General features: G+C 42.6%; 1 protein-coding gene across 3 annotated transcripts in view; it reads right to left on the reverse strand.

Annotated features, from left to right (window-relative positions):
* INVS (inversin) overlaps window positions 1–25993 on the reverse strand; it is a 160595-nt gene that overhangs the window by 33553 nt on the left and 101049 nt on the right. For all 3 annotated transcript variants that reach the window (XM_035016204.1, XM_035016205.1, XM_035016206.1), the window contains 3 exons: window positions 22351–22457; window positions 12821–13033; window positions 126–397 (listed from right to left, as the gene is read on the reverse strand). In XM_035016204.1, the coding sequence (XP_034872095.1) occupies window positions 126–397; window positions 12821–13033; window positions 22351–22457 (592 nt within the window). The remainder of the gene's footprint in view (window positions 1–125; window positions 398–12820; window positions 13034–22350; window positions 22458–25993) is intronic.

Raw genomic sequence — 25993 nt, forward strand, 5'->3', positions numbered from 1 at the left:
TAAATAATAAAATGGCAGTCTTCGGTGCTGACATAATTACCTTAAATGTAAATGGACTAAATACACCAATCAAGAGAGCCCACAGTCCGTGGGTTGGCATCAAGTAACAAAGGCAATACACGTACCGTTTGGCTTTCTGGGGTCTGTTCCCTGCACATCTGGGCAAAGATGCTGCTCCCTCTGGGGGGCTCTGCCTGGAGATCCTCCACAGGCTCTCCCCTCAGGGTCCTGGGCTGTGTCGCTGGTGGGAGGCTGTTTGCTGGGGGCCCGGCTCTGCCCGTGGGGCTCAGCCTGGGTGTTGGGCAGACAGGGAAGGGCTTGGGGTCTGCAGGAATCTGGGCTCAGCCTTCCCTTCTGCTGTTCTGCCTCCCTTCGTTTGTTTTCTTCCTCTCGCTTCCTGGAAGCAAAGCCAAGGAGGCAGAGGAAAAAATTAAAAGACTGTTACCCATTCAGATGTTCCTGAGTGAGATTTAAATGTTATGAGGAGCTACCACATCACAGGAGGGGCTTGGAAATTCACAGTTTCCACAATTTCACAATTTTTGGTCTTTTCTCCAGACCTTATAGCTCAAAAGATGATGGAGCTGAAAACAATTTTACAGATCAGACTTTGCCCAGTTGGGACACACATGGTGGAAAACTATGTTTGTGAGACAGGACACAATCCTAAGGTGTTGTGAGCCCAAGCCTGTGTGGGATCCCTGCAGCTACACGCCTTTTTCTCCTATTCCAGAAAGCACATCAGAATGCGACTGAGCATGCCAGTCACAGGGATAACCTTTAATCTTCTCTATTTATTAAAAAAGACCATGGCAAGCCTTATGATTTACATGAAACAATTACTTACAAAGCACCTCACAGTGGATAATAACACGCCTGTGAGTTGCAACACGGCTAATGAGGCAAACCCACTCATTTCGTAGATGAGGTCCAGAAGGTAGGATGATTTTCAAAAAGTCATACACAAGTCCTGGTGGCGAGACTGGTCCCTGTGGAGAGCAACAGTCCGTTGCTGGCCAGGGAGCTGGCCAGGTGGGGCCGGGCCGAGGAATGAGTGGCAGCGGGAGGAGGAGGGGGATGGGTCTGGGGCAGCCCAGGTCCAGAAAGGGGCAAGTTGCTTGAGGACGAAGGGGCTGAGTTCAGGACAAGATTGACCAATAGCATTAATTGCTAGGGATTTCCAAGGGAAAGAAAGGGGGAAGAAAAAGAATATTTACTGAGCCTCTCCTGTGCTGGGCCCCGAGGGTCACAGAGTACACCCCTCCCTGGAGGAAACTTGATTTCGGAAAAAAGGACCTAACAAACGATGGGAAAAACATTATACTTGTGAGCTTGCACAGAGCGGGTAGTGATTAATATTGTCTGGAGGAGTCCAGAAGCTCCCAGCTGCTGATTCTCAAAGATGTGGAGAGGTTTGCCAGGCAGATGCGGTGGGAATGAGGACCTCGGTGTGGGGAGCAGTTTGGGCAAAGGCACGGGGCATGGGAAAACGGGGTCTGTTTGCCTCCTATCTTCGAACAGTGCTTGCTGTACACAGCAGGCGCCCCATGCGTACCCCATGCATACGTGCAGCTCAGGCGACCCAGTTACCGTGCAGGAAGAGAATCAGGGGGCCACATAAAGTTTCGGCTTAAAGTAGAATGATCAGGGCCATAGTGGAGAGAAGCCCACACTGGGAAGTATAAGAACTTTTCTATTCCTGCCCCTGCCAAGAACTACAAAATGATACCGAGCCAATTACTTTCCTGTTGGAGACTCAGTTTCCCCAGGTCTAACACTTGTATGATAGTTTATAACCTGGAATTGATTTAGGGGTCTGTTTGGAAGCCAGATGTCTTTATAAAATCTGGGGTATCCTTTGTAACGAGATAGGTTTCTTTTATTGTAATAGCTGGTATCAGAGTCCCTCTTGCAGGGGGGCGGGGGGGTGGGGCTTGTTTAGAAAAACATTTTAATCAGCTTGGGAAAAGAATGGAAGGCTGATAGCTGGTGAGACCTTCAGGGCCTATGTGGCGATTGGCCCTGAGGAGGGGAAGGCTGCTCCTGACGAAAAGGGAATGTGTTTGAAGCTCCTGACAGGGAGAGAAGAGATGAAAGAACCAGAGAGAAAGGAGGGGGAAGAAAGAGAAGAGGAAAGGCTGGGTATTGTGTATAGCAAGGGCCAGGCCAAAGAGAACCCTCCATGGGGAGCTAATGGACAAGGACTTTAGGTCTGTGCTCCTCACACTTTAACAAACAGAGTCTCCTGAGATCTTGTTAAAATCTAGATTTTGATTTAGCAAGTGTGGGGTGGAGCTCAAGATTCTGCATTTCTTTCCTTTTTTTTTTTTTAAGATTTTATTTATTTATTTGAGAGAGAGAGTGAGAGAGAGCATGAGAGGGGAGAGGGTCAGAGGGAGAAGCAGACTCCCCACTGAGCGGGGAGCCCGATGTGGGACTCGATCCTGGTACTCCAGGATCATGACCTGAGCCAAAGGCAGTTGCTTAACCAACTGAGCCAGCCAGGCGCCCAGGATTCTGCATTTCTAACAAGCACCCAGGTTATAGAGGTGTTGCTGGTCCTCTGAACAAACCTTGAGTCGTAAGGCTTAAGACAAAAGAAAAGTTTCATATGGACTGTTTTTTGTTTTGTTTTGTTTTTTAGAGAGAGTGGGTGCAGGGAGAGGCCACAGAGGGAGAGAGAGAAAGAATCTTAAGCAGGCTCCACCCTCAATGCAGGGCTAGATCTTGAGACCCTGAGATCATGACCCGAGCTGATACCGAGTCGGGACGCTTAACCGACTGAGCCACCCAGGCGCTCTTCATATGGACCGTTAACTATACCATGAAGGGATATGAAATGCAATTCTCCTCAATGACACCAACTTTTGGTAAGGTCTACCAGGCTCCTACGTGCTTTTTTATAAGCAACCTGACAAGCTGCAGAGCTAAGATACCAGATGGGGAAGCAATAAACAAGAGTGAGGCAGAGACCCTAAGCCTCCAAGAAGTCAGAGAATTCAGATTTTCACAGGCTGTGTGATTTGAGGCAATGTTTATTTAGATGTCAAGGGACAGAGAAGACCCAGGTGACAGATATCTAGGTTACACTTTGATATAAAGCCTTGTCAACCTAACTTCCCCTTCGGAAGGTCTTTTGTCCGGTGGTGAAGCTCCTGATCTGGGGCCCAAGCTTGCTTATCTCATCATTTCCCACTAAGTCCCATTCCTAGCAAGAGTGGCCAGATGGGTTGTGCTAAGTCCGGTTTCATCTGACTCTGGTTTTGTTACACACTTTGCCAAGTGCTGACACCTGAGCGTGCAGCCCTGCAATCGACAGGCTGGCTGGACAGCCTGTCATCATCAGTGCCTGAGAGTCATATGGAGGCTAGCAGGTGCCATTTCAGTGTGAGCTGTCTGGGAGAAGGCTGCTTTTCAGAAGAAGGTGGAAGCATCTGGGTGGCTGAAGTGCCGCTAATTGATGGAACAGCCTTGCTCCTGGCAGGCAGGGGGACGGCTGCTCTTTTTACGAGCACTGATGAAGAGAACTGCTCTAAGAGAATATTGGTCCATCAGACAGACACACACGTGCAGTTGTCTGGCTTGGCATCTACATGGATCTCGCTGCCATTAAGAAGGGCTCAGAGGTGATAAATTAGACTTTGTTATTCGAGTGGTCATTTCTCTCTCTTTTGGGAACCCAAACAGCTTTCCTTTTCAATTCCAAGAAGCCGCTTCCAATCAGGTCCTGGGCAAACCCTGTTACTGCAGACCTTTCTGGGCCTCCAACAGAGGCAGCTATAGGACCAATAGGGCATCCAGCCTTTTAGAGTGATCAGAATGTCCACGGAGCAAGGGCGCTCTGTCTTCTGAAGGCTTCGTTGGAAGGGGAAATTTGCAGGAAGGTGTTTTTTTCAGTTTGGTAGAACTAAGTAAAGCAGATTTGGAAGGAAGAATGTAATGATCAGAATATATACTAGATCCCATGAATAGAAATAAATTAGCATTTAAAAAATTGATGCATTTAAAAAAAATCTTTGGGCAGCCCATGGCCCACAACTGTGCAGTTCTCCAGAGCTATGTCTCTTGATACAAAAGTAGTGATTGTTGGGCGCCTGGGTGGCTCAGTTGGTTAAGCGACTGCCTTCGGCTCAGGTCATGATCCTGGGGTCCTGGGATCGAGTCCTGCATCGGGCTCCCTGCTCAGTGAGGAGTCTGCTTCTCCCTCTGACCCTCCCCCCCTCATGCTCTCTCTCTCTCTCATTCTCTCTCTCTCAAATAAATAAATAAAATCTTTAAAAAAAAAAAAGTAGTGATCGTTGCGGAAAAGCAGGTGGGATTAGAACCGGGACTATGCATAACCTGCATCCTATTTACATATTGTTGCCTTAAAACAACAGGAACACACACACACACACACACACCCGTGTGCGCTACAGCCCAAGAGCAGAACGTGAGCCTATGTGTATGTGTCCCTGGGGAATAAGGTCCAGCTCCACTGCTCGTGGTGTGAGTACAAAGGAATCTCAATTTACTCATTTTTATTTGGTAGATAAGGAAACTGAGACAAAGAGATAAGTGACTTAGCCATGACTACATGGTAAAGTACAGACAGCTGAGCTAGACCTCAGCTCTTCATCCTTCCCTGTACAATTGACCTCAATGACAAGAGTTGTTTTTTAAAATTTCACTTAATATTGGGCGCCTGGGTGGCTCAGTTGGTTAAGCGACTGCCTTCGGCTCAGGTCATGATCCCAGGGTCCTGGGATCGAGTCCCGCATTGGGCTCCCTGCTCAGCGGGGAGCCTGCTTCTTGCTCTCCTACTCCCCCTGCTTGTGTTCCTGCTCTCGCTGTCTCTGTCTCTGTCAAATAAATAAATAAAATCTTTAAAAAAAAAAAAATTTCACTTAATATTTTTCTATCATTTAAAAAATGAATTGGGTCAGGGGCGCCTGGGTGGCTCAGTTGGCTAAGTGTCCGACTCTTGATTTTGGCTCAGATCATGATCTTGGTTCAGGTCATAATCTCAGGGTCATGAGACTGAGCCCACATTGGGCTCTGCGCTGGGCGTGCAGCCTGCTTGAGATTCTCCCTCTTCCTCTGCCCCTACTCCCCCCCCACCTCCACCTCCACTTCTAAAAAAAAAAAAGAAAGAAAGAATGAGTTCGGTCATATGAAGAAACTGGTTATAAATATAAATATAAATATAAATATAAATATTTATATTAATATAATATATTAATTATATATAATATATTATATATAAATATAATATATATAATATTAATATAATATAAAATTTTTTATATTAATATAATATAATTTTTTTCTCCAACTAATTTCCTACAGAATGTTGAAGACCTAGTAATCTTCATGGGGGTTATGTTATAAACTTGACCTATTTTTGTCAAGTTTGGAAACAAATACCAGAGAAAGAACCAATGCTATTCTAGTTTATAGGAAAAATTAAAGAGAAAAAAAAAAATCCTGTCTACGCACAGCAAGTAACATTTTAGCAGGAAATTTCCTAACGTGGTGCAATCTTAATGCATAAAATAGTCCTGCCTTGTCCTCTCTTTTTTTCTATTATCCTAAGGGAAATTGACCAGACAACAGTTTTTGATGGGCTGCCAATTAGTCTGGTTTGTACTGTCTTGTCTTGTCTTTTTTTTTTTTTCTTTTTTTTAAAGATTTTTATTAGACAGGGAGAGAGTACAAGCAGGGGGAGCGGCAGGCAGAGGGAGAGGGAGAAGAAGGCTCCCTGCTCAGCAGGGAGCCCTATGTGAGCTCGATCCCAGGAGTCTGGGATCATGACCTGAGCCGAAGGCAGATGCTTCACGACTGAGCCACCCAGGCGCCCTGTGAGAGCCATTTTCATCATATCTCTCCGACCTGTTGTAGGTCCTGCATTCATGGCCCTGGAAACTCACATACTGCACTGGAATGGGAAAGAGCCTGCTTGTTTCTGCAGGGTCTGACAGAATTTTCTTCTTCTCAAAACTGGGCATATACAACTCTCTATGGAAGCCACATAGCGGGGTCTCATGTTCAAGTAAATGCAGTGGTGAACCTTTTGCTCTTATGCTTCTTTTAAAAATCAGAATAAAGAACTATCATAAACCTGTCAAATAGTAATTTGCTCATGATAAATATGGAGGGAGCTAGGAAGCCAAATGCACAAATCTAGAAGCACCAGTGTGTGTTGTGAGGATAAATGGAACATAAATGCATTTCCTGCCTGAGTAAGGCAAACAAATTGAAGTGGTACACTTACGGAGATTCACGGAATTGAAGGGGACCAAAGAGAGTATGTGGCCCAAGCCTCCCACTTGGCTGAGGGGGAAAACTAAGGCCTAGAATGAAAAATGATTCCTGTAAGGTTTCATACTCATTGTAGGGGCAGTGGCTGAACATTTATGATTAAATGCTTATTAAATATCAGGTATTTTAAGACATTGGAGATATGGAGACACACAATATAACCCCTGTTCCCAAGGAATTGACAATCTCGCGGGGAGTCAGACCCATTTACTCCCATAGATAGTTCTGAATGTGATGGGTTCTAGATGTGATAGGGACTAACACAGAGGTATCTACACAGAGCTATGGGGGATGTGGGAGGCAGTCACTACAGTGGGAGGAAAAAAAAACACCTAGAAAGAATGTCAAAATGAGAAAGAGGGAACTGAGGGGTTGGTTTAGGCAGAGGCCAGAGCAAGGACATGCAATCTAGCTCTCACAGAATCTTTGACTCAGAAGAGATCTCAAGGACTAGTTCTTTATATAATTTTTAAAAATTCCTTGTATACTATCCTGGAGAGATGAAAATTCCATTTTGGCTGGAACATTTCCAGTGAGAGGAAACTGATTATCTCACAAGACAGAAAAGGTTCTGGGCGCCTGGGTGGCTCAGATGGTTAAGCGTCTGCCTTCGGCTCAGGTCATGATCCCAGGGTCCTGGGATCGAGTCCCGCATTGGGCTCCCTGCTTGGCAGGGAGCCTGCTTCTCCCTCTGCCTCTCTCTCTCTCTGTCTCTTATGAATAAATAAATAAAATCTTAAAAAAAAAAAAAAAAGACAGAAAAGGTTCTGCTCTAACCTTTTCAGTTGGTATTGCGCTGTACGTAGAGGGGCTGTGAGATTCTGTCTCTTTATTGTCGCTGAATAACAGGCTGAGGAATATCTGGGCTCTGACTTCCTCTCGAGGGAATAAGAAAATGTCATGTGTCTTAGAACCTTTGACTTATTGAATGTTAGAGCTGGGCAGGTGGGGGAGCTCAGATATCATTTAGTCAAATGATTTTTAAAAATCTCTTTGTGACTCATGGACCTTCTTTGAGATTGTGATAAAAAATATATAGATCTTGGGGCGCCTGGGTGGCTCAGTTGGTTAAGCGACTGCCTTCGGCTCAGGTCATGATCCTGGAGTCCCGGGATCGAGTCCCGCATCGGGCTCCCTGCTCGGCAGGGAGCCTGCTTCTCCCTCTGACCCTCCCCCCTCTCATGTGCTCTCTGTCTCTCTCTGTCTCAAATAAATAAATAAAATCTTTAAAAAAAAATATATATATATATAGATCTTCACTGCCCAAAATGTACATATGTTCATGACATACAAACCACTGCATTTAGTTTCAGGGTATTCATGGGGCCCCAAAGACCATCCTGGATTAAAAAATCTTTTCATTTTATTAATGGGAAACTGAGGCTTGGAGAAGTGGGATGGCATGGAGTAGAATCATGGGAGTGGTACCCCATGGGTCAGACTGTAGTATGAGCAGAAGAGTCAGGCCCCTGGGTCAACCCTGCAGAAACTCAATGACAGTTCAGGGAAACGGGCTACAACTGGATCTGTTATGAAGAGAAAAGGAAACTTGGGGTAGGAGTGGGGGTGCCCACTCTAATGATCGGAAAGTTGGTTTATGGAAAAGGATTTAGATTTTTCTCTTTTGCTTCAAGGGGTATCTCAAGACCAAAAGGTAGAAAAGAACTTCTGCCAGATAGAACTGTCCGTGACTGGAATGCGCTGCCTGAATACTCTGTCACTCGACTTTCTGAGGACACAGAACAACCTCCTTAGAAGGAACTGTGGCATCACAAGAGTTTGAACTGGGTGACCCAAACTGGACTGGATTATGTGCCTCTGGGAGACCCACGCAATCTCATACTGTAGCCGGGAAGCAGCTCATGGCTCCCAGAGAGCATGGAAAGTTCTGGAAAGTAAAATGTGAGGAAGTGAGGCAAGTTCAGGATGGCTGAGCCCTCACGCACGAGGGTGGGGGAGGGAGGTAGTAGTGCAGAGAAATGGGCATCGGAGATAAAAGTGGAAGCAGAATGGTGAAGGGTCCCCTGTGGCACCATGGATGGGATTCAAGAGTGATGGTTGGCAGCAGGACCGAAGATGGAGGCAAGAGCACATTTCAAGATGAATTCACAGAATTAATGGTGGCAGCAGCCGCAGGGAAATAAGGAGGTGAGAAGAGAGACCGGCTGTGGTGGGGAGTTGCAGGTTTCATGGTGAGTCTGAGGTGACAGTGACAACAGGACACACAAATGGGAAGTGTTGGCAAGTCACAAAAGGACAGCAAAGGGGAAATGCCCAGTAGGCAACTGATGATGTGGAATCAGAGCTCCAGGAGGTCAGGATGTGAGACCGGGTGATGGACTGTCTACAGAGGTGAAGTCACTCAAGTTTCCAGAGTAGATACCTTTCCAGTGGAAAAGAGTTGAGCATGAGGAGAAGTCTAAGGAGGAGCCTGCAGAGCCGACCTCAGCGAGGAGGTGGAGTGATTAAGAAGATGTGAGAAGGAAGAGGCAGAAGAGAGCGGAGATTCGAGAGTGAAATAGGAAACCCGGCAAGAAGGAAGCTTCTAGGGAGAAGAGTGAGCAACATAAATACAGTCTTGTCTCGTGAGCATTCAGCCGTGTGCTGTGGCAGGTCAATGATAGAAATGTTCATTTTGGCAACAACACAGGTGGTGCAGTGTTGAGCTATAAAGTGCTTTTAAGTGGATTCTAGCTATTTCTTAAATGGTATTTTCTACAAAACATGCCTTGGAAAATGACTAAAACTTCGCTCTCTCTCTCTCATTTTCTCTATCAGTAAATTAGAAGTCATTTGAAGTTTAGTAAGTTCCCTTCACATCGTTGCTTTGAGGATAACGTGCCCCTCTGGGAAAGGTATGCCCGGGTGATGGGACGTGCCTGGTCGCCTTGGCCAGGGAGGCGGCAGCAGCAAGGACTGAAGTTAGCATTCTGATTTTTGTTCCTTAAAGCAAAAACCAAAGCCAAAATTAAACACTGACTCAGCTCTTGAGAAATAACTTTTGAGAAATAAAATTAAAACAAATGAAATCAGTTTCTTTTCCATTTAAATATTTCCCTTGGAGCTCTATGCCACAAGGACTGTAGGAGGTGATGACTAGATTGTAAGAAATTTGTTTACTTCCAATAATGACACCTAATAAAGGAAAGACGGTGCCCGAGAAAAAGGAAGGGAGATTGTAAGTTCCCAGTTTGGGCAATCTCAGATATTATCACAGTAAGCACAGCTCCATGTGAAAGCGTTTTTAAAAATGAGCTTCAGAAACTAAGCATTAAGAACAAGGAGGCGGTACCTTCCACGACAGTGACGCTAACCAGGATGACAACTAATGGGGGGTGGGGGGGACTAGATGGCTCAGGCATCCCCTCACCCTTTCAAGCCCTCATGGCTGGGAGTCACAAAAGGCCTAGTTGGGAAAAAAGTATCATAAGACTCTCTTTAGGCATGTCCTGATGTGAAAGCCCTTCCTCTGTAGAGGAGATCTTCTGACAAATGGCTTCCTGGTTCCCGACTCTGCACTGACTCAGCAGAGCCTGTCCAAACTCTCGGCCCTGGTTGTGGCCTCTGGGCTGGATCACAGGCAAAGGAGAGGAGGGAGAGGCTGAGATCATTCACAGTGAAGATTCAGCGGTTTCCACAGACCTGGAGAGTGCCTACGAGTCAGCTGGTCTAACCTGTCATGTCTCACAGATGAAGAAACCGAGACCCAGAGAGAGAAATGCTGTGTTCCACCACAGACCTTCTATTCTGCTGGAAAGGGAATCTGGGGACTCCAGGGCCCCCTCTCTACAATAACAAAGAAGAATGTATTTGGACTAATAGGCTCCTTTTTTGGGGGGAGATACCAAGTCAGTCATGTTGCCTTTGTAGAGTCCCGCCTCATATTCAGGTAGGTATGACTTCAAATCCTGAAAACAGATTCTCACACATTAAAACTGGAGTTTATGAAAACATCAGAGAGAAGGCGAAACAATGGTCCAGCCCTTCCAGAAAGTATTTAACTTGCAACTCAGGATCATTAGCCCCGTGTATTACCCACTTAGAGTAGTCCCTCTTGTGCAGGGAGCTTTTGTAAGGCCTGAAAAAGAGGCATGTAGAGAGGCTGTAGGTTAAACTGGATTCCTTGGCAAAAGTGAAGAGAAGAGAGCCTCATCAAGAGAACAGTGCAAGATCAGATTTCCTGGGACGCCACAAACTGCCGTAGCTTCACTCGCAGAAACTGAGGTCTTCCTGTTGGTCTTAACTACCCAACAATGCCAGTGCTATTTAACTTCTCACTAAAATGGTTTGTCCTGCCCTTTATTATTGTTTTAAATTATTATTTATTACACTTATGCTTCCCCCTTGTGGGCAAGATGTGGAAGGGTTCAAGATTTGGAAACATTCAAGGAACAGCCCGGAAGTTACCCATCAAGAATCTTCCTGTTGGCTCGCCAGAGGTTTTGGCATCTACGCCTGCTGGTGCAACACTCTCCTGCTATTTAAAGTACCCAACGGGAGTTCTCATGAATTCTCCGAGGAGCCACCGCTCTTCTTCTTCCCCTAAGCAGCCTGAGGTGATCTCTGAAAATGGTTTGCTATTCGCTCAACCCAGAAAACCCTACAAAATCATGCAAATCAAGAGGTTCACATCTTCGTGTTCACTTTAAGAACACGTGAGAAACTGCCCAGGCCATCAAGGGTGTGCATACCCGAAAAGCCACTAAGTCCCGGAAGGATGTCACTTTGCAGAAGCCATGTGTGCCATTCTGTCATGACAATGGTGGACTTGGTAGGTGTGTCCCGGGCCAAACAGTGGGGCTGCACACAGGGTCAGCGGCCCAAAGAGAGTGCTGAATTTTTCCCGTACATGCGTAAAATGCTGAATTTAAGGGTTTAGATGTAGATTCTCTGGTCATGCAGCACATCCCAGTGAACAAAGCCCCTAAGAGTCGTGCAGAACTTACAGGGCTCATGGTCGGATTAACCCACACATGCGCTCTCCCTGCCCACCATCGAGATGATCCTGACTGAAAAAGAGCAGACTGTTCCTAAATTAGAAGAGGAGGTTGCACAGAAGAAAAGGATACCCCAGAAGAAACCAAAGAAACAAAAACTTATGGCCCAGGAGTCAATCGTGCAGAGAACAACTGCAAATGAAAGTAAGTAAGTGAGTAGTAAGTAAATAAATAAGTAAAGTACCCAACAAAGGTATCCACAAAGGAAAACCAAGACCTAATCCAAAAATCAAGTATTTAGATGTGGTGTATATGTACAATGGAATATTATGTAGCCATCAAAAGGAATGAAATCTTGCCATTTGCAACAATGTGGATGGAACTGGAGGGTATTATGCTGAGCGAAATAAGTCAATCAGAGAAAGACATGTATCATATGACCTCACTGATATGAGGAATTCCTAATCTCAGGAAACAAACTGAAGGTTGCTGGAGTGGGGGGTGGGGTGGGAGGGATAGGGTGGCTGGGTGATAAACACTGGGGAGGGTATGTGCTATGGTGAGCGCTGTGAATTGTGCAAGACTGTTGAATCACAGACCAGTACCTCTGAAACAAATAATACATTATATGTTAAAAAAAAGAAGATAGTAGGAAGGGAACAATGAAGGGGGGGAAATTGGAGGGGGAGATGAACCATGAGAGACTCTGGACTCTGAGAAACAAACTGAGTGTTTTAGAGGGGAGGGGTGGGGGGATGGGTTAGCCTGGTGATGGATATTAAAGAGGGCACGTTCTGCATGGAGCACTGGGTGTTATACGCAAACAATGAATCATGGAACACTACATCAAAAACTAATGATGTAATGTTTGGTGATTAACATAATATAATATAATAAATAAATAAATAAAAATCAATCATTTATGGTAAAATAATCACAGTGTATATATAATAGGCACAAATGACGATTTTATACATTCTGTATCATTATCCAAAAAAGTGTGAGGTCCTTGAAGCAAGCACTTTGCTTTTAGTCACTATTTTCTCCAAAGGTTCCAGCCAAGACTTTTGTATGTGCCATCAGAATTCAGTCAGTATTTCTTGAATAAATTACATTAGTCAGTACAGATTTGTTAAGGAATAGGTGGGGAGGGCAAGTTATTCCCACAAGTTGGTTGCTTTAATCAAATCAAAACCAGACACTGCTAGTGAAGTAGGCTAGATGCGGGCGTCAGTTTCCTGTGGAAGGGCAGGAAAGGTAGGAGGGTGAGCGGGCATGTCCTCGCAGCTTCCTGTAGGTACCCTCGCACCCCCCACTCCTCGCCAGGGTGGCTGTGGCTGGCCGAGGCGTGTCCCTGTGTTGGAACATCAGGGCCTAGCCTGGAGGAACAGCCACCAAGCAGAGATCAGGCCTTCATCCTTCACTGTGGTCGCTGGGCTCTGCAGTCCCGGTGGGCAGAAGGGGGGAGGTGACACGGGTCCAGGGATCAGCATTATTTCAGGGCCTCTCCTGACTCCCCCTCCTGGCCCCTCCCCCACCTGCGCCCTTCCGCCCTGATTCCAATCCCCACAGCTCCAACTTACTTGGCAGCGGCGTCTTTCCTCAACTGTTCATGCTTCATGAGGAGATTTTTCCGGTCGCGGAAGGCTTTTCTGACCTTGTACCCTTTGTAGACCGCCTGGATTTTGAAGGCGGCGATGTCTTGTATGGCTGCGATGGACAGGGCGCCGTGCTCCAACATGAACTGGATCACTTCATGGCGCTCGCCCAGCAAAGCGTAGTCCAGGGGAGTGTACCTGAAGCAGGAAGGTATTTTTTAAGTATTGGAATGTAATCTGAGGTACACTTAAGCTGGCAATATCAAGCAGCAGAAGGAAATCTCATTCTGAGATGGGGACTATTCCTCAGGCAAGGCTATGTTCTGTGCGCCAGGGCTGTTCCTTTTTTTCTCTGAGGGGACAAAACAAGGGTGGAGCTGGGCTCAGGTGCTTTGTGTTGCTGCCCATGATGATTCCTGAGTTTTGCTTGCTGGCTCACAAACTGGGGGCTGTAGGAACACGTGATCACTTTTCTTCTCCCCTGGGTGCCAAATAATACCCCACTCTGATCTGAAAAGGTACTGTGGATAATATCCTGTGGGTTTCATAAGTTTAAGCCCAGGACTACTGATAGTTAATGCTTATGCAGTAAAAAAATACATCTCCAAATGGAGAGATTTAGTCTGTGATGAGGATGGCCCTTTAAATCAGAAAGCAGAAATTATTAAATAGTGTTGGGACAACTGCATAGCCATCTGGGAAAAAAAAAGATTCTTATATCACATTTTATATCAAAATGAATTCTGGATGAACCAAAACTGAAATATAGAAAGAGAAACCATGAAAGTACTAGAAGAAACCATGGAAGATTTTTTTAAAAATTGGGATGGGAAGGTCTTTTCTAATAAAAATGATACAAAACTCAAACCATAAGAGAAGAATGATAAATCCAACTACATAAAAATAGCAAAATTTTGCAGGGCAAAAAACCCTAAAAACAAAGATAAAAGATAGTCCCCAGAATAAGAAATACTAATACTCCTAAATATACAGAAATATGTTCAACTTCACTCATTTAAGAGAAATACAAATTAAGACGAACAAAGAGAGTACTTTAATGATCAGATTAATGAGGATCAGAAAGTTTAATAACACACTGTGCTGGAAAGGATGCAGAGAGACAGGCTCTCTATGTGCTACTTTAATCTTTAGAGAGAACAATTTAGTAAGATCTGTCAAAATTATTCATGCATCTGCCCTTTGACAGATCCCTTGCAGGAATATATCCCACAGACCTGCTCTTGTGTGTGAGATGCTTTCTGTACAAGGATATTCACAGAAGCACAGTTTGAAATAGTGGAAGACTGGAGATGACCTCAGTATCCACGAACAGGGCACCGCTTACATCAAGTGCGGGCCATTCGTGTGATGCGGTCTTCTGTGTGATGCAGCCTCAGCACAACTGTGGCACGTGAATAAATAAGGAAAAATGTCCAGGGTGTCTTGTTACATGAAGAAAAAGAAAAAAAATGAAGCAACGGAGCAGTACTGGGGCACCTAGGTGGCTTAGTCGGTTAAGTGTCTGACTCTTGATTTCAGCTCAGGTCATGATCTCAGGGTCGTGAGGTAGAGCCCGGCATCGGGCTCCACACTCAGCATAGAATCTGCTTAAAATTCTCCCAGAAAACCCAAAAGACTCCACCCCAAAACTTCTAGAACTCATACAGGAACTCAGTAAAGTGGCAGGATATAAAATCAATGCACAGAAATCAGTTGCATTTCTATACACCAACGAGACAGAAGAAAGAGAAATTAAGGAGTCAATCCCATCTACAACTGCACCCAAAACCATAAGATACCTAGGAATAAATCTAACCAAAGAGGCAAAGAATCTGTACTCAGAAAACTATAGAATACTCATGAAAGAAATTGAGGAAGACACAAAGAAATGGAAAAACGTTCCACGCTCATGGATTGGAAGAACAAATATTGTGAAAATGTCCATGCTACCTAGAGCAATCTACACATTTAATGCAATACCCACCAAAATACCATCAACTTTTTTTCACAGAAATGGAACAAATCATCCTAAAATTTGTATGGAACCAGAAAAGACCCCAAATAGCCAGAGGAATGTATGATCCTCAGAGGACAGCCAGAGGAATGTTGAAAATAGCCAGAGGAATGTTGAAAAAGAAAACCAAAGCTGGTGGCATCACAATTCCAGACTTCAAGTTCTATTACAAAGCTGTCATCATTAAGACAGTATGGTACTGGCACAAAAACAGACACATAGATCAATGGAACAGAATAGAGAGCCCAGAAATGGACCCTCAACTCTACGGTCAACTAATCTTCGACAAAGCAGGAAAGAATATCCAATGGAAAAAAGACAGTCTCTTCAACAAATGGTGTTGGAAAAGTTGGGCAGCCACATGTAGAAGAATGAAACTGGACCATTTCCTTACACCACACACAAAGATAAATTCAAAATGGATGAAAGACGTAAATGTGAGACAGGAATCCATCAAAATCCTTGAGGAGAACACAGGCAGCAACCTCTTCGACCTCAGCCACAGCAACTTCTCCCTAGACACATCGCCAAAGGCAAGGGAAGCAAGGGCAAAAATGAACTATTGGGACTTCATCAAGATAAAAAGCTTTTGCACAGCAAAGGAAATAGTCAACAAAACCAAAAGACAACCAGCAGAATGGGAGAAGATATTTGCAAATGACATATCAGATAAAGGGCTAGTATCCAAAGATCTATGGAGAACTTACCAAACTCAACACCCAAGGAACAAATAATCCAATCAAGAAATGGGCAGAAGACATGAACAGACATTTCTGCAAAGAAGACATCCAAATGGCCAACAGACACATGAAAAAGTGCTCAACATCACTCGGCATCAGGGAAATCCAAATCAAAACCACAATGAGATACCACCTCACACCAGTCAGAATGGCTAAAATGAACAAGTCAGGAAATGACAGATGTTGGCGGGGATGTGGAGAAAGGGGAACCCTCCTACACTGTTGGTGGGAATGCAAGCTGATGCAGCCACTCTGGAAAACAGTATGGAGGTTCCTCAAACAGTTGAAAATAGAGCTACCCTACGACCCAGCAATTGCACTACTGGGTGTTTACCCCAAAGATACAAATGTAGTGATCTGAAGAGGCACATACATCCCAATGTTTATAGCAGCAATGTCCACAATAGCCAAACTATAGAAAGAGCCTAGGTGTCCATCAACAGATGAATGGATAAAGAAGATGTGGTATGTATACACACACACACACCCCCACACACACCCACACACAATGGAATATTATGCAGCCATCAAAAAAATGAAATCTTGCCATTTGCAATGATGTGGATGGAACTAGAGGGTATTATGCTAAGTGAAATAAGTCAATCAGAGAAAGACTAGTATATGATCTCACTGATATGTGGAATTGGAGAAACAAGACAGAGGATCAGAGGGGAAGAGAGGAAAAAAATGAAACAAGACGAAACCAGAGAGGGAGACAAACCATAAGAGACTCTTAATCTCAGGAAACAAACTGAGTGTTGCTGGAGTGGCGGGGGGGGAATGGGGTGGCTGGGTGATGGGCATTGGGGAGGGTATGTACTATGGTGAGCACTGTGAATTGTGTAAGACTGATGAATCACAGACCTGTACCCCTGAAACAAATAATACATTATATGTTAATTAAAAAAAAAAAAAAGACTCTCTTTCCCTCTGCCCCTCCCCCCAGGTCTCTCGCTCTAAAATAAATGAATCTTTAAAAAAAAGACCAGAGCAGGGGCGCCTGGGGTGGGTCAGTTGGTTGGGCGACTGCCTTCGGCTCAGGTCACGATCCTGGAGTCCCGGGATCGAGCCCTGCATCGGGCTCCTTGCTCAGTGGGGAGTCTGCTTCTCCCTCTGACCCTCCTCCCTCTCATGCTCTTTGTCTCTCATTCTCTCTCTCTCAAATAAATAAATAAAATCTCAAAAAAATAATAAAAAATAAAATTCTTTAAACAAAAAGCCCAGAGCAGTATTATGGCATGCCCCATTTGTATGAAAAAGAACATATGCCTGTATGCTTATCTTTGTAAAATATATCTCTAGAAGTTTACCAAGAAACTTGTGACAGTGACGTCCGTGGGGAGGACGCTGGTTGTCTCAGAAGCAGGGGTGGGAGGGACACTTAGTTTTCATGCCTTTTAAATTTTGTACACTGTGCATACCTTTTTGACAAATATATTATTTAGAAAAGATGAGTTGTATTGTCAGATGGTTATATATTTTAATCTCAACTGGCTACTTTCTAGATGTATAATTTTAGGCAAATTCCCTTCTTACAATATATCTTTTCTATTTTTGGAAATACAAAATAATCGGATAAATACACAGAGGAACATAACAATGGTCATCTGTATTCCCACCCTTAGAATTAACCGGCATTCTTCTCTTGGCAGGTATATTATTTTTCTTAAATGATTACTTTGCAATAATGACACATATTTAAAGAATTCAAACAGTGCAAAAAATACAAAAATTGAAATAAAAACAAAACAAAACCAAACCCCAATTCTACCTTCCAATCATGGTAATGCTGTCACTTCTTCACCCACTTATCTTTCGTCATTGCAGACTTGGCATGAGGAGGAAAGGAAATAATAAATACAAAGAAGATAACACTGTGCCTGGCATCAAAGAAGCAATTAGTAAATGTCAGCTGCTGTCGTTCTTATGCTAGGACATCCTTGCAGCAGGGCTGGTGACACCACGGTCATGCATCATCACTATCATTTCCAAAGGGCCCAAACCAGTAGTGATGACCGCCCAACGGTGGCCAGGGGTCTGAGTCCTGTCTAGGTGGCTGTTACTCATCCAAAGCAATCAGAGGCTTTAGGAAGAAATAAAATAATCAGCTGATTTATGAGGTGGAAACACTGATGATTATACAGATGCATGATTAGACACAGAAAATCATTCGGTGATGATAGAAATTTTCTCTTTTCAAAACTCTCCTGACAGTCATAGTCAGACATAAAAGGAGGAGATTTTTCAATATAAGCAAAGGGTGAGTTAGTTACTTCTAGAAGGAAACTGAATTCAGGAAGAAGTCCCAAATGCTAAAATGAAGAAACTCATTTTAGGACATCTCGATTTGCCTCTACTGTCCAGGGACCAGAAGGACATAAAGTAACGGTGCCTACATAAACTTTAAAACATTATTTCTAAGTAGACGGCATCCCGTAAATTCAGAAGAACTTAAAAATATTTCACTATATATTCTATTTAAAAATATATTATTATTTTTAATTTTAATTCCAGTGTCATTAACATAGAGTGCTAAATTAGTTTCGGGTATATAATATGGGGATACAGTGATCAAGTGTAATCACTATGTATTCTAAAACGCCTTTCATGATGTACTCTCCCCAGTGGAAAAAAACAATCAGAGTCAACTCCATGATAGTAGAGCTAAATGGAAATTTAGAGGTCATTTAGTTTATCTCCTTCCTTTTATAAATGAGTCAACAGATCCAGAAAGATTAAGCAACTTGCAGAAGGTTATGTAACTAGTTCCCTGCAGAACCCAGACCTGATCTAAGATCGTATGACTCCCTGTTCAGTCATCTGTCCATAGCACATCTATCAGTTCTTGAGTATAAACCTCCTACAGAATGAAACTGCTTCTCAAACCAACGTGCAAATAACATATGTATTTAGTAAGCTTGATCATCTTTTCTATAATTACTAATGTGGAGCGTCTCTCACACAGTATACAAGCAGGATTATCAAAATCTGGTTTATGAAAGTAAGGCCCGACCTCTGCCTTTACTAGATCTCTCAGGGCTTCTGGATGGAAAATTGCATTTCAAATATTTTAAATACCTTTATCATGGAAAAATTGTATTTTTATTATGAGAAACTTCAAGCATAAACAAAAGTAGAGAGAAGAGCATAACCATTTTTATGCTCATTACCCAAATTTAACAAGTAGCAACATTTCTGCCACATTTGCTTCCTCTAACCCCTTCCCTATTATTTTTGCTGAACTGTTTTAAAGCAAATCCTAGAACTCCTCTATCATTTAATCTCTCTGCATTTCAGTATTCATCAAAAAATAATATGGACACAAGCACAATGTCATTATGGTATTAGCAAAATTAACAGGAATTCCTCAGCAAAATCTAGTACCCATTCCAAATACAAATTTCCCCGATTTTCTCAAAAATGCCTTTTTTAAAATAATTGGTTTATTCAAATTAGGATTCTCCATCAATTTTTGATTCAGGGAAACACAGTCCAAATATCTAGAAAGATTTTAAGACTGAAGTCTATGCCTTAGTGTTTAGGCACTGACCGTATTGTAATTATTCCTACTGAGTCTTTCTTCACCCCAAATTCAATTTAGAAACATTCAAGTACTGTGAATATTCCCATCAAAGTCGGAGTGTGGCTGTCAGATAGTTATTGACTGAAAGCCAGCAGTAGTTGGCAAAAATTATGTCTATACAGTGCACATCAAGTGGTTGGTGTCAATGCATGAGAAGTAAAAATTAGCACTACACTGATGGTAACCAGTCAAGAAACAATGCAGATAGAGACAAGATACAAGACACAATTGGACTTGCCAAGCAGGACTGGTCTGATGGGATGAGTGGAATGCCTAAACTGGAATGTCAATAAACATAAAAGGCAGCACCGGGTTCTGACATTTGTACATCAAGGTGCACTGCTGATGAAATATCAGAGGAGACTGGGATGTTGCCACTGTCCATCTTCATCTACAGGTTGGCAAGTACAGCTACGAGGATTTTTCCTGTGGTCTTTTGGTCTGTAACTAACATATGTTTACTCTAGGAGGCAGGAAGCACCTTAATTCAGACTCTTCCTTAGGCCTAAAATTCAAGTCTTACCATAAAAATGGGACTTGAGTTACAAAAATAAATGTTTTTTTATTGTTTCCTAAGAAAACAGCAGTCAGGCAGTAAATACTGTTACAGAATAAATCCTTTATTTTTTAAAAAGATTTTACTTATTTATTTGACAGAGAGAGAGAGACAGCAAAAGAGCGAACACAAGCAGGGGGAGCAGGAGAGGGGGAAGCAGGGAGCCCGATGTGGGGCTCGATCCCAGGACCCTGGGATCATGACCTGAGCCGAAGGCAGACGCTTAACTGACTGAGCCACCCAGGTGCCCCATAAATCCTTTATAATAGAAATAAATCACCACTAATTCTTAGGATTCTTAATCTTTCCCTTTTGTATTTTTTTAGTGTTTCAAAGAGAGAAATCTTCTGCTCTCTCACATATCTGCTTTAATGTCAAAACCTCAGCCCTGAGGATTCTGCTTGGCATTCCAGCTTCCTTGAATGTCCAAACCTCTAAATCTTCGAGTCTTTTTGGTTTTACAGTTGTCATTTGATGATAATAGAGAGAATGAGTTCTTTATAGAACCCCTCTCAAAGTAAGACATACTAGTCTGATTTATCTAATTCTGTATGTACTCAAAGAATTCCAGAAGTTTCTAATGCGGGTATGTAGCAGGGGATACTACTGGGAGACTGGAAGCATCAACTTAATAATGCAACAGTTCTTTACTAAGCATCTACTTCCTGAAAAGCACTGTGAACAACACAGAGATGACAATGATCTTCAGGAGTTCTCCGCTAATATGGAAGACAGATTACATAAAATTATAATATAAAGTGAAATGTGCCAGATGCTATACAAACTCAGAGTGTAGGGGAGAACATCGTTTGGAACACATGCCTCTGGGATCAGGACAATCTTCTTAGGTGAGACTGCATTTGAGCGGAGGAAGGACAGGATAAACAATTACGTTAGAAATGTGATTTAGGGAGGCTACTTTGGAAGCAGATGAACTGAATGAGGGGAAGTTCGAAGGGAAGAAAACAGTGAGGAGGCATTCCGACAGTCCCAGGAACGTGTCAGAGGGCAAGATTTACATGACGGTGCTGGTAACGAAGAGGAGGTGACAGTGGGAACTGAGGAGAGACACTGAGTCTGAAGGACAAATTTAGAACTCACCAGCCCCCAGGTGACTATCGAAGCCTTGGTGGTAGGTCAGAGGGCCCAAGGAGATGGGCTGAGAGAAAAAGGCCCAGTCCCTGAAGAGTGTTTATATTAAAAAAAAAAAAAAAAAATGGAAAAGGAGCCGAAATAAATGGAGAAGGAGCAGACGTGACTGGCAGAGAATCAGGAAAATATACTGTCTCAGTAAGGTAAAGAAGGGGGGTCAACAGAACCCGGTGATGCAGGCAGGCCAGTGAGAGGAGACAGAGGGGCCGACGGAGGATTTATCAGTGAGTCTGTCAGTGACCACTCAGCACGGTTTCAGTGTCCGTGGGAGGATGGAAGCCAGACTGTGAAAGCACAACCCACGAGCAAGAGGAAATGGGGCAGTGCAGACAATCCGAGAGAAGGAGGGCTTTACAGGCAGAGAAGACAAACCTCAGACCTCAGAAAATAACAGGTGGAGGCCATCATTAATGGGGAGAGGTTCTGAAAGAAGTGGGAGAGATGAAGGGGTTCAGCCCAGAAAGGACGAGTGGGTTTCCTGAGGCAGGTGGCCTAGAGAGAGTCCCTCCTTCTCCACAAGGTCTCCCATCTCCTGAAAGAACTGGTGGTAGCTACGGGGGGGGGGGGGGGGGGAGAGGGGGACGGGACATGGTGTCACAGCGGGAGCCACTGCAGTTCCAGCATTCATGAATGACGACAACCAAGGCACAGACCTGGCTGGCTGGAGCTCAGGTGTGGAAATCTCATCACAAACTTGGTTGTCACCTACAGGTGATCAGAATCTTCTTAGATCCAAGACCGCCAAGAATCTCTCCTGCTGAGACTTCACACTGTGTCTGGTCCTTTATATGGGGCCTGGGCCCTTGGGCATAACTCCAGCCTAGCTCTGTGAATCCTGGGTTATTCAGTCACCTCACCTTCTCCTTATTTCTTCATGCCACATGGTGGCACCTTGGTCCACTATCCTGTTCATCAAGAGAAATATCTTCAACATATGACCCGTTCCTAGGCCTGGCCCATCAGGACTCCCCTGACGTTATGCCAGCCACAAGCCACAAGAATGTCTTTCCTCATCTGTAGTTTGTGAGCTTGCCAGAGGTAAATCTAAAGTTCTGAGTGATTTTAAAATCCCAGGATTCTAAATCAACACTACAGGGACTTTTGCTCTTTTCTTCTCATTCAGGATTTCTTTTTTTTTTTTTAAAGATTTTATTTAGTTATTTGATAGAGAGAGACACAGCGAGAGAGGAAACACAAGCAGGGGGAGTGGGAGAGGGAGAAGCAGGCTTCCCGCCGAGCAGGGAGCCCGATGCGGGGCTCGATCCCAGGACCCCAGGATCATGACCTGAGCTGAAGGCAGACGCTTAACGACTGAGCCACCCAGGCGCCCCTCGTTCAGGATTTCTTAGTGTAGCATTTCCTTATGAGTATACTTAGTACTTCTGAACTAGTATCTCAACTTGAGGTTTTTTAATAGAGCAGAAAGGCAGTGAGTTGAACAACAATACATTCTTCTTACCAACAGCTTACCTTTCTTCATTGTTTTCCATCTGATTAGGGAAAGCAGCAAAGTCTAGTAGTAATTTAATGGCATCAAGGTATCCATTGTTACAGGACCAGTGCAAAGCTGTTCTTCCCTATAAGCACGAACAAAAATCAGGTATATCTGGAATAGGTATTTTTGGACACATAGTTATTGATGCTAACTCAAAAATACAAATGATGCTCCCAAATTGCTTCATTATAAAAAGGGAAAATATTTCTCCACTCAAATACACAGTGGAAAAAATGGATGGTATCTTAACTAAGTGATCAAAATTAATACCATGTTAAGAGGCACCATGTGTTTCCAGAGGTGATATCCTGAGAAGGATTCAATATCACTTGTATAATGCTCCAACCAAAAAAGTAAAACTTAAGTCTAATTATGAGGAATCATAAGGCAAACTCAAAATGAGTGAGATTCTACAAAATAAATGGCTGATATTCTCAAAAAAACTCAGTATCATGAAAGATAAAAGAGGCATGAAACATTGTTAGATCTACAAGAGGGATATTTCATAGTTTTAAAGGCGTCAAAGAGGAAGATACCACAATCCTAAATCTGTATGCATCTAATAACAAAGCTTTTAAATATACAGAACAAAAAATGACAAAATTAAAAGGGGATATGGTCAAATCCATAATCAGTGAGAGATTTTCAACCCACCTTTTATAATAGTTCATAGAACAAATAAATGAAAGGACAGTAAAGATATAGAAGACCTGAACAATACAGTAAAAAACTTTGACCTAAGTGATACATAGAAGACATTGCATCCAACTATGATACAACCAGTATTCTTTTCAAGTGTACATAGAACATTTACCAAAATCAATCATATGCTGGGCCACAAAGAAAGCCTCAAAGGACTTTGAAGAGTTAAAATGATTCTGAAATAAAAGAAAATAATTCTGTTATTCTGTTTTTAGACCACAGTAGAGTTTGAGTTACAAATCAGTGTGGTAGACAGAATAAATGCATGCCTTTGCAAAGATGTCTATGTCCTAATCTCTGGAATCTGTAACCCTATTATGTTATTGGAAAGGGGAAATTAAGATTGTAGATGGAATTAAGGTTGCTAATCAGCTGACCTTCAAATGGGGAGATTATCCTGGATTATCTGAATAGGCCCAGTATAAGGATTATACGGGGAGGGAAGGAAGGAGAGAGGCAGGAGGGCGGGTGTTAGAATGATGCAGTGTGAGAGAGACTCAGCCAGTCACTGCTAGCTTTGAGGATGGCGGAATGGGACCATAAGCCAAGGAATGAGGGTAGCATCGAGAAGCTGGAAAAATGAAAGAAACAGATTCTCCCCTAGAACCTCCAAAAGGATTGTAGTCTTGCCAAAACCTTGATTTTTAGCCCAGTGAGACCCATTTTGGACTTTTAGCATCCAGAAGAGTAAGATAATAAATTTGTGTTGTTCTAAGCCACTAAGTTTGTGGTAATTTATTATAACAGCAAGAGGAAACCAATATAATCACTTACCAAAAGACAATGAGCAAATGCCCAGCTGCCTGGAAATTAAGCAATACACTTCTAAATAATCTATGGGTCAAATAACAAATCAAAATAGAAACTAGAAAATATTTGAGCTGAATTATAGTGATGGTACAACTTATCTAAACTTTTAGGATGAAGTTAAAGCAGTGCTTAGAATAAGAAACATGCTTAAATACATATACTGGAAATGAATATTGAAATAAATCAACGATTTAAACTTTTATCAAAAGAATCTTTAAAAAAAATAGTAAATCAAACCCGAGGAAAGTAGACGGCAGGAAATAATAAACACCAATGAAATAGTAAACAACTTAAAATGTAGAAAATCAACAAAGAAGTAAGTCCTTTGAAAAGACGAATAAAATGAAAAATGTTTTTAAAAAGAAAAGACACAAAGCACATTACCAATATATGATATGAATAAGAGGAAATCACTAAAGGTCCTACAGTCATAAAAAAGGTAAGTGAGGGCGCCTGGGTGGCTCAGTTGGTTAAGCGACTGCCTTCGGCTCAGGTCATGATCCTGGAGTCCCTGGATCGAGTCCCGCATCGGGCTCCCTGAGTCTGCTTCTCCCTCTGACCCTCCCCCCTCTCATGTGCTCTCTCTCATTCTCTCTCTCTCAAATAAATAAATAAAATCTTTAAAAAAAAAATTTAAGTGATTATATGACCAACTTTATGCAAAAACATATGGTATGTTAATAAAATAAAATAAATTTCTCAGAAAATGCAACTTACCAAAGCTGAAAAGAAAATAATTAGAAATCTGAATGGTCTTGTAATTATAAATGACACTGAACCAGTTATTAACACCTTTTACACAAAGAATACCACTAGACCAGATGACTTTACCGGGGAATTCTTCCGAACATTTAAGAAAGAAGTAATACCAATGTTACACAAATTCTTTAGGAGAATAAGAGGAGCTACTTCCTGACTCTTTTTAATTCACCATATTAACAGCAAAGAGGTGAAAAATCATGTGATCATCTTGAAAGATACAGAAATAGTATCTGACAAAAATTAAACAGCTAATTGTGAATAAAAAACCCCCAATTCTTAGCAACTAGAAATATAAGGTAACCTATAGGAAATATCATATTCAATGGTGAAATATTTCAAGCTTTCCCCTTGAGAAACCAGAATGAATTAAGGATACCAACTATCACCAATTCTATTCGACATTGTATTGGAGGTATCAGTTAGTTCAATAAGGTATACTATTCACAAATGATATGCTGTTTATGCAGATAATCCAAAATAGTACATGTAAAAACTAACAGAACTGGAAAGTAGCTTAGTATATACTACTTCTGTAAGAAACCGGCAACTTGTAAAGACAATGTATAAGGTACTACAGATTACAAAAGATTCATTTCTAATCACATAGATACAAGGACCATATTTCACATATTTTTCATTATGTTACTTTTACAGATAGGAACAATCTTGATAAATATTTACTGAACGAATTAATAGAAAATATATTTTCTGGCTTGGAAAACATAATATGCTAATATTTTTGAAGACTTAATGTAATTGAAGTAGCAAAAAAATCAATACTGGCTAGACTGAGAGAAGTCAATACAATACTACATAGCTGGGAAAGTGGAAATTAACCCACATGGTTTAGAAATCTATTCAACAGGGGCGCCTAGGTGGCTCAGTTGGTTGAGCGACCGACTCCTGATTTCAGCTCAGGTCATGATCTCAGGGTCGTGAGATGGAGTCCTGAGTCAGGCTCCATTCTCAGTGGGGAGTCTGCTTGGGATTCTCTTTCTCCCTCTCCCTCTGCCCCTCCCCCCGCTCAGGTGCATGCTCTCTCTCTCAAATAAATAAATAAAATCTTTAAAAAAAAATCAGTTCAATAGTATATATCAGAGCTCAATCACATTCATATACCAATAATAAATAATCTCACTTAGGGGAAATGATTCTAAGGAAACAATAAAAAAAGTTAAATGCACAGCAATGATCAATGAAACATGATCAATAATAATGAAAAAGTACCCAGCCATAGGAAGTTACTTGATTCTAAAATTGGGGTTACAGGCATAGTTTGGACCCTGACTTCCCACACCAACCCTGCCTCTGTTGTCACCTTAGGGTATTTGGGTAAGCTCCATG

The sequence above is a fragment of the Mirounga leonina genome, unplaced genomic scaffold, assembly GCF_011800145.1.
Source record: "Mirounga leonina isolate KUSES-001 unplaced genomic scaffold, KU_Mleo_1.0 Mir_170, whole genome shotgun sequence".
Classification (NCBI taxonomy): domain Eukaryota; kingdom Metazoa; phylum Chordata; class Mammalia; order Carnivora; family Phocidae; genus Mirounga; species Mirounga leonina.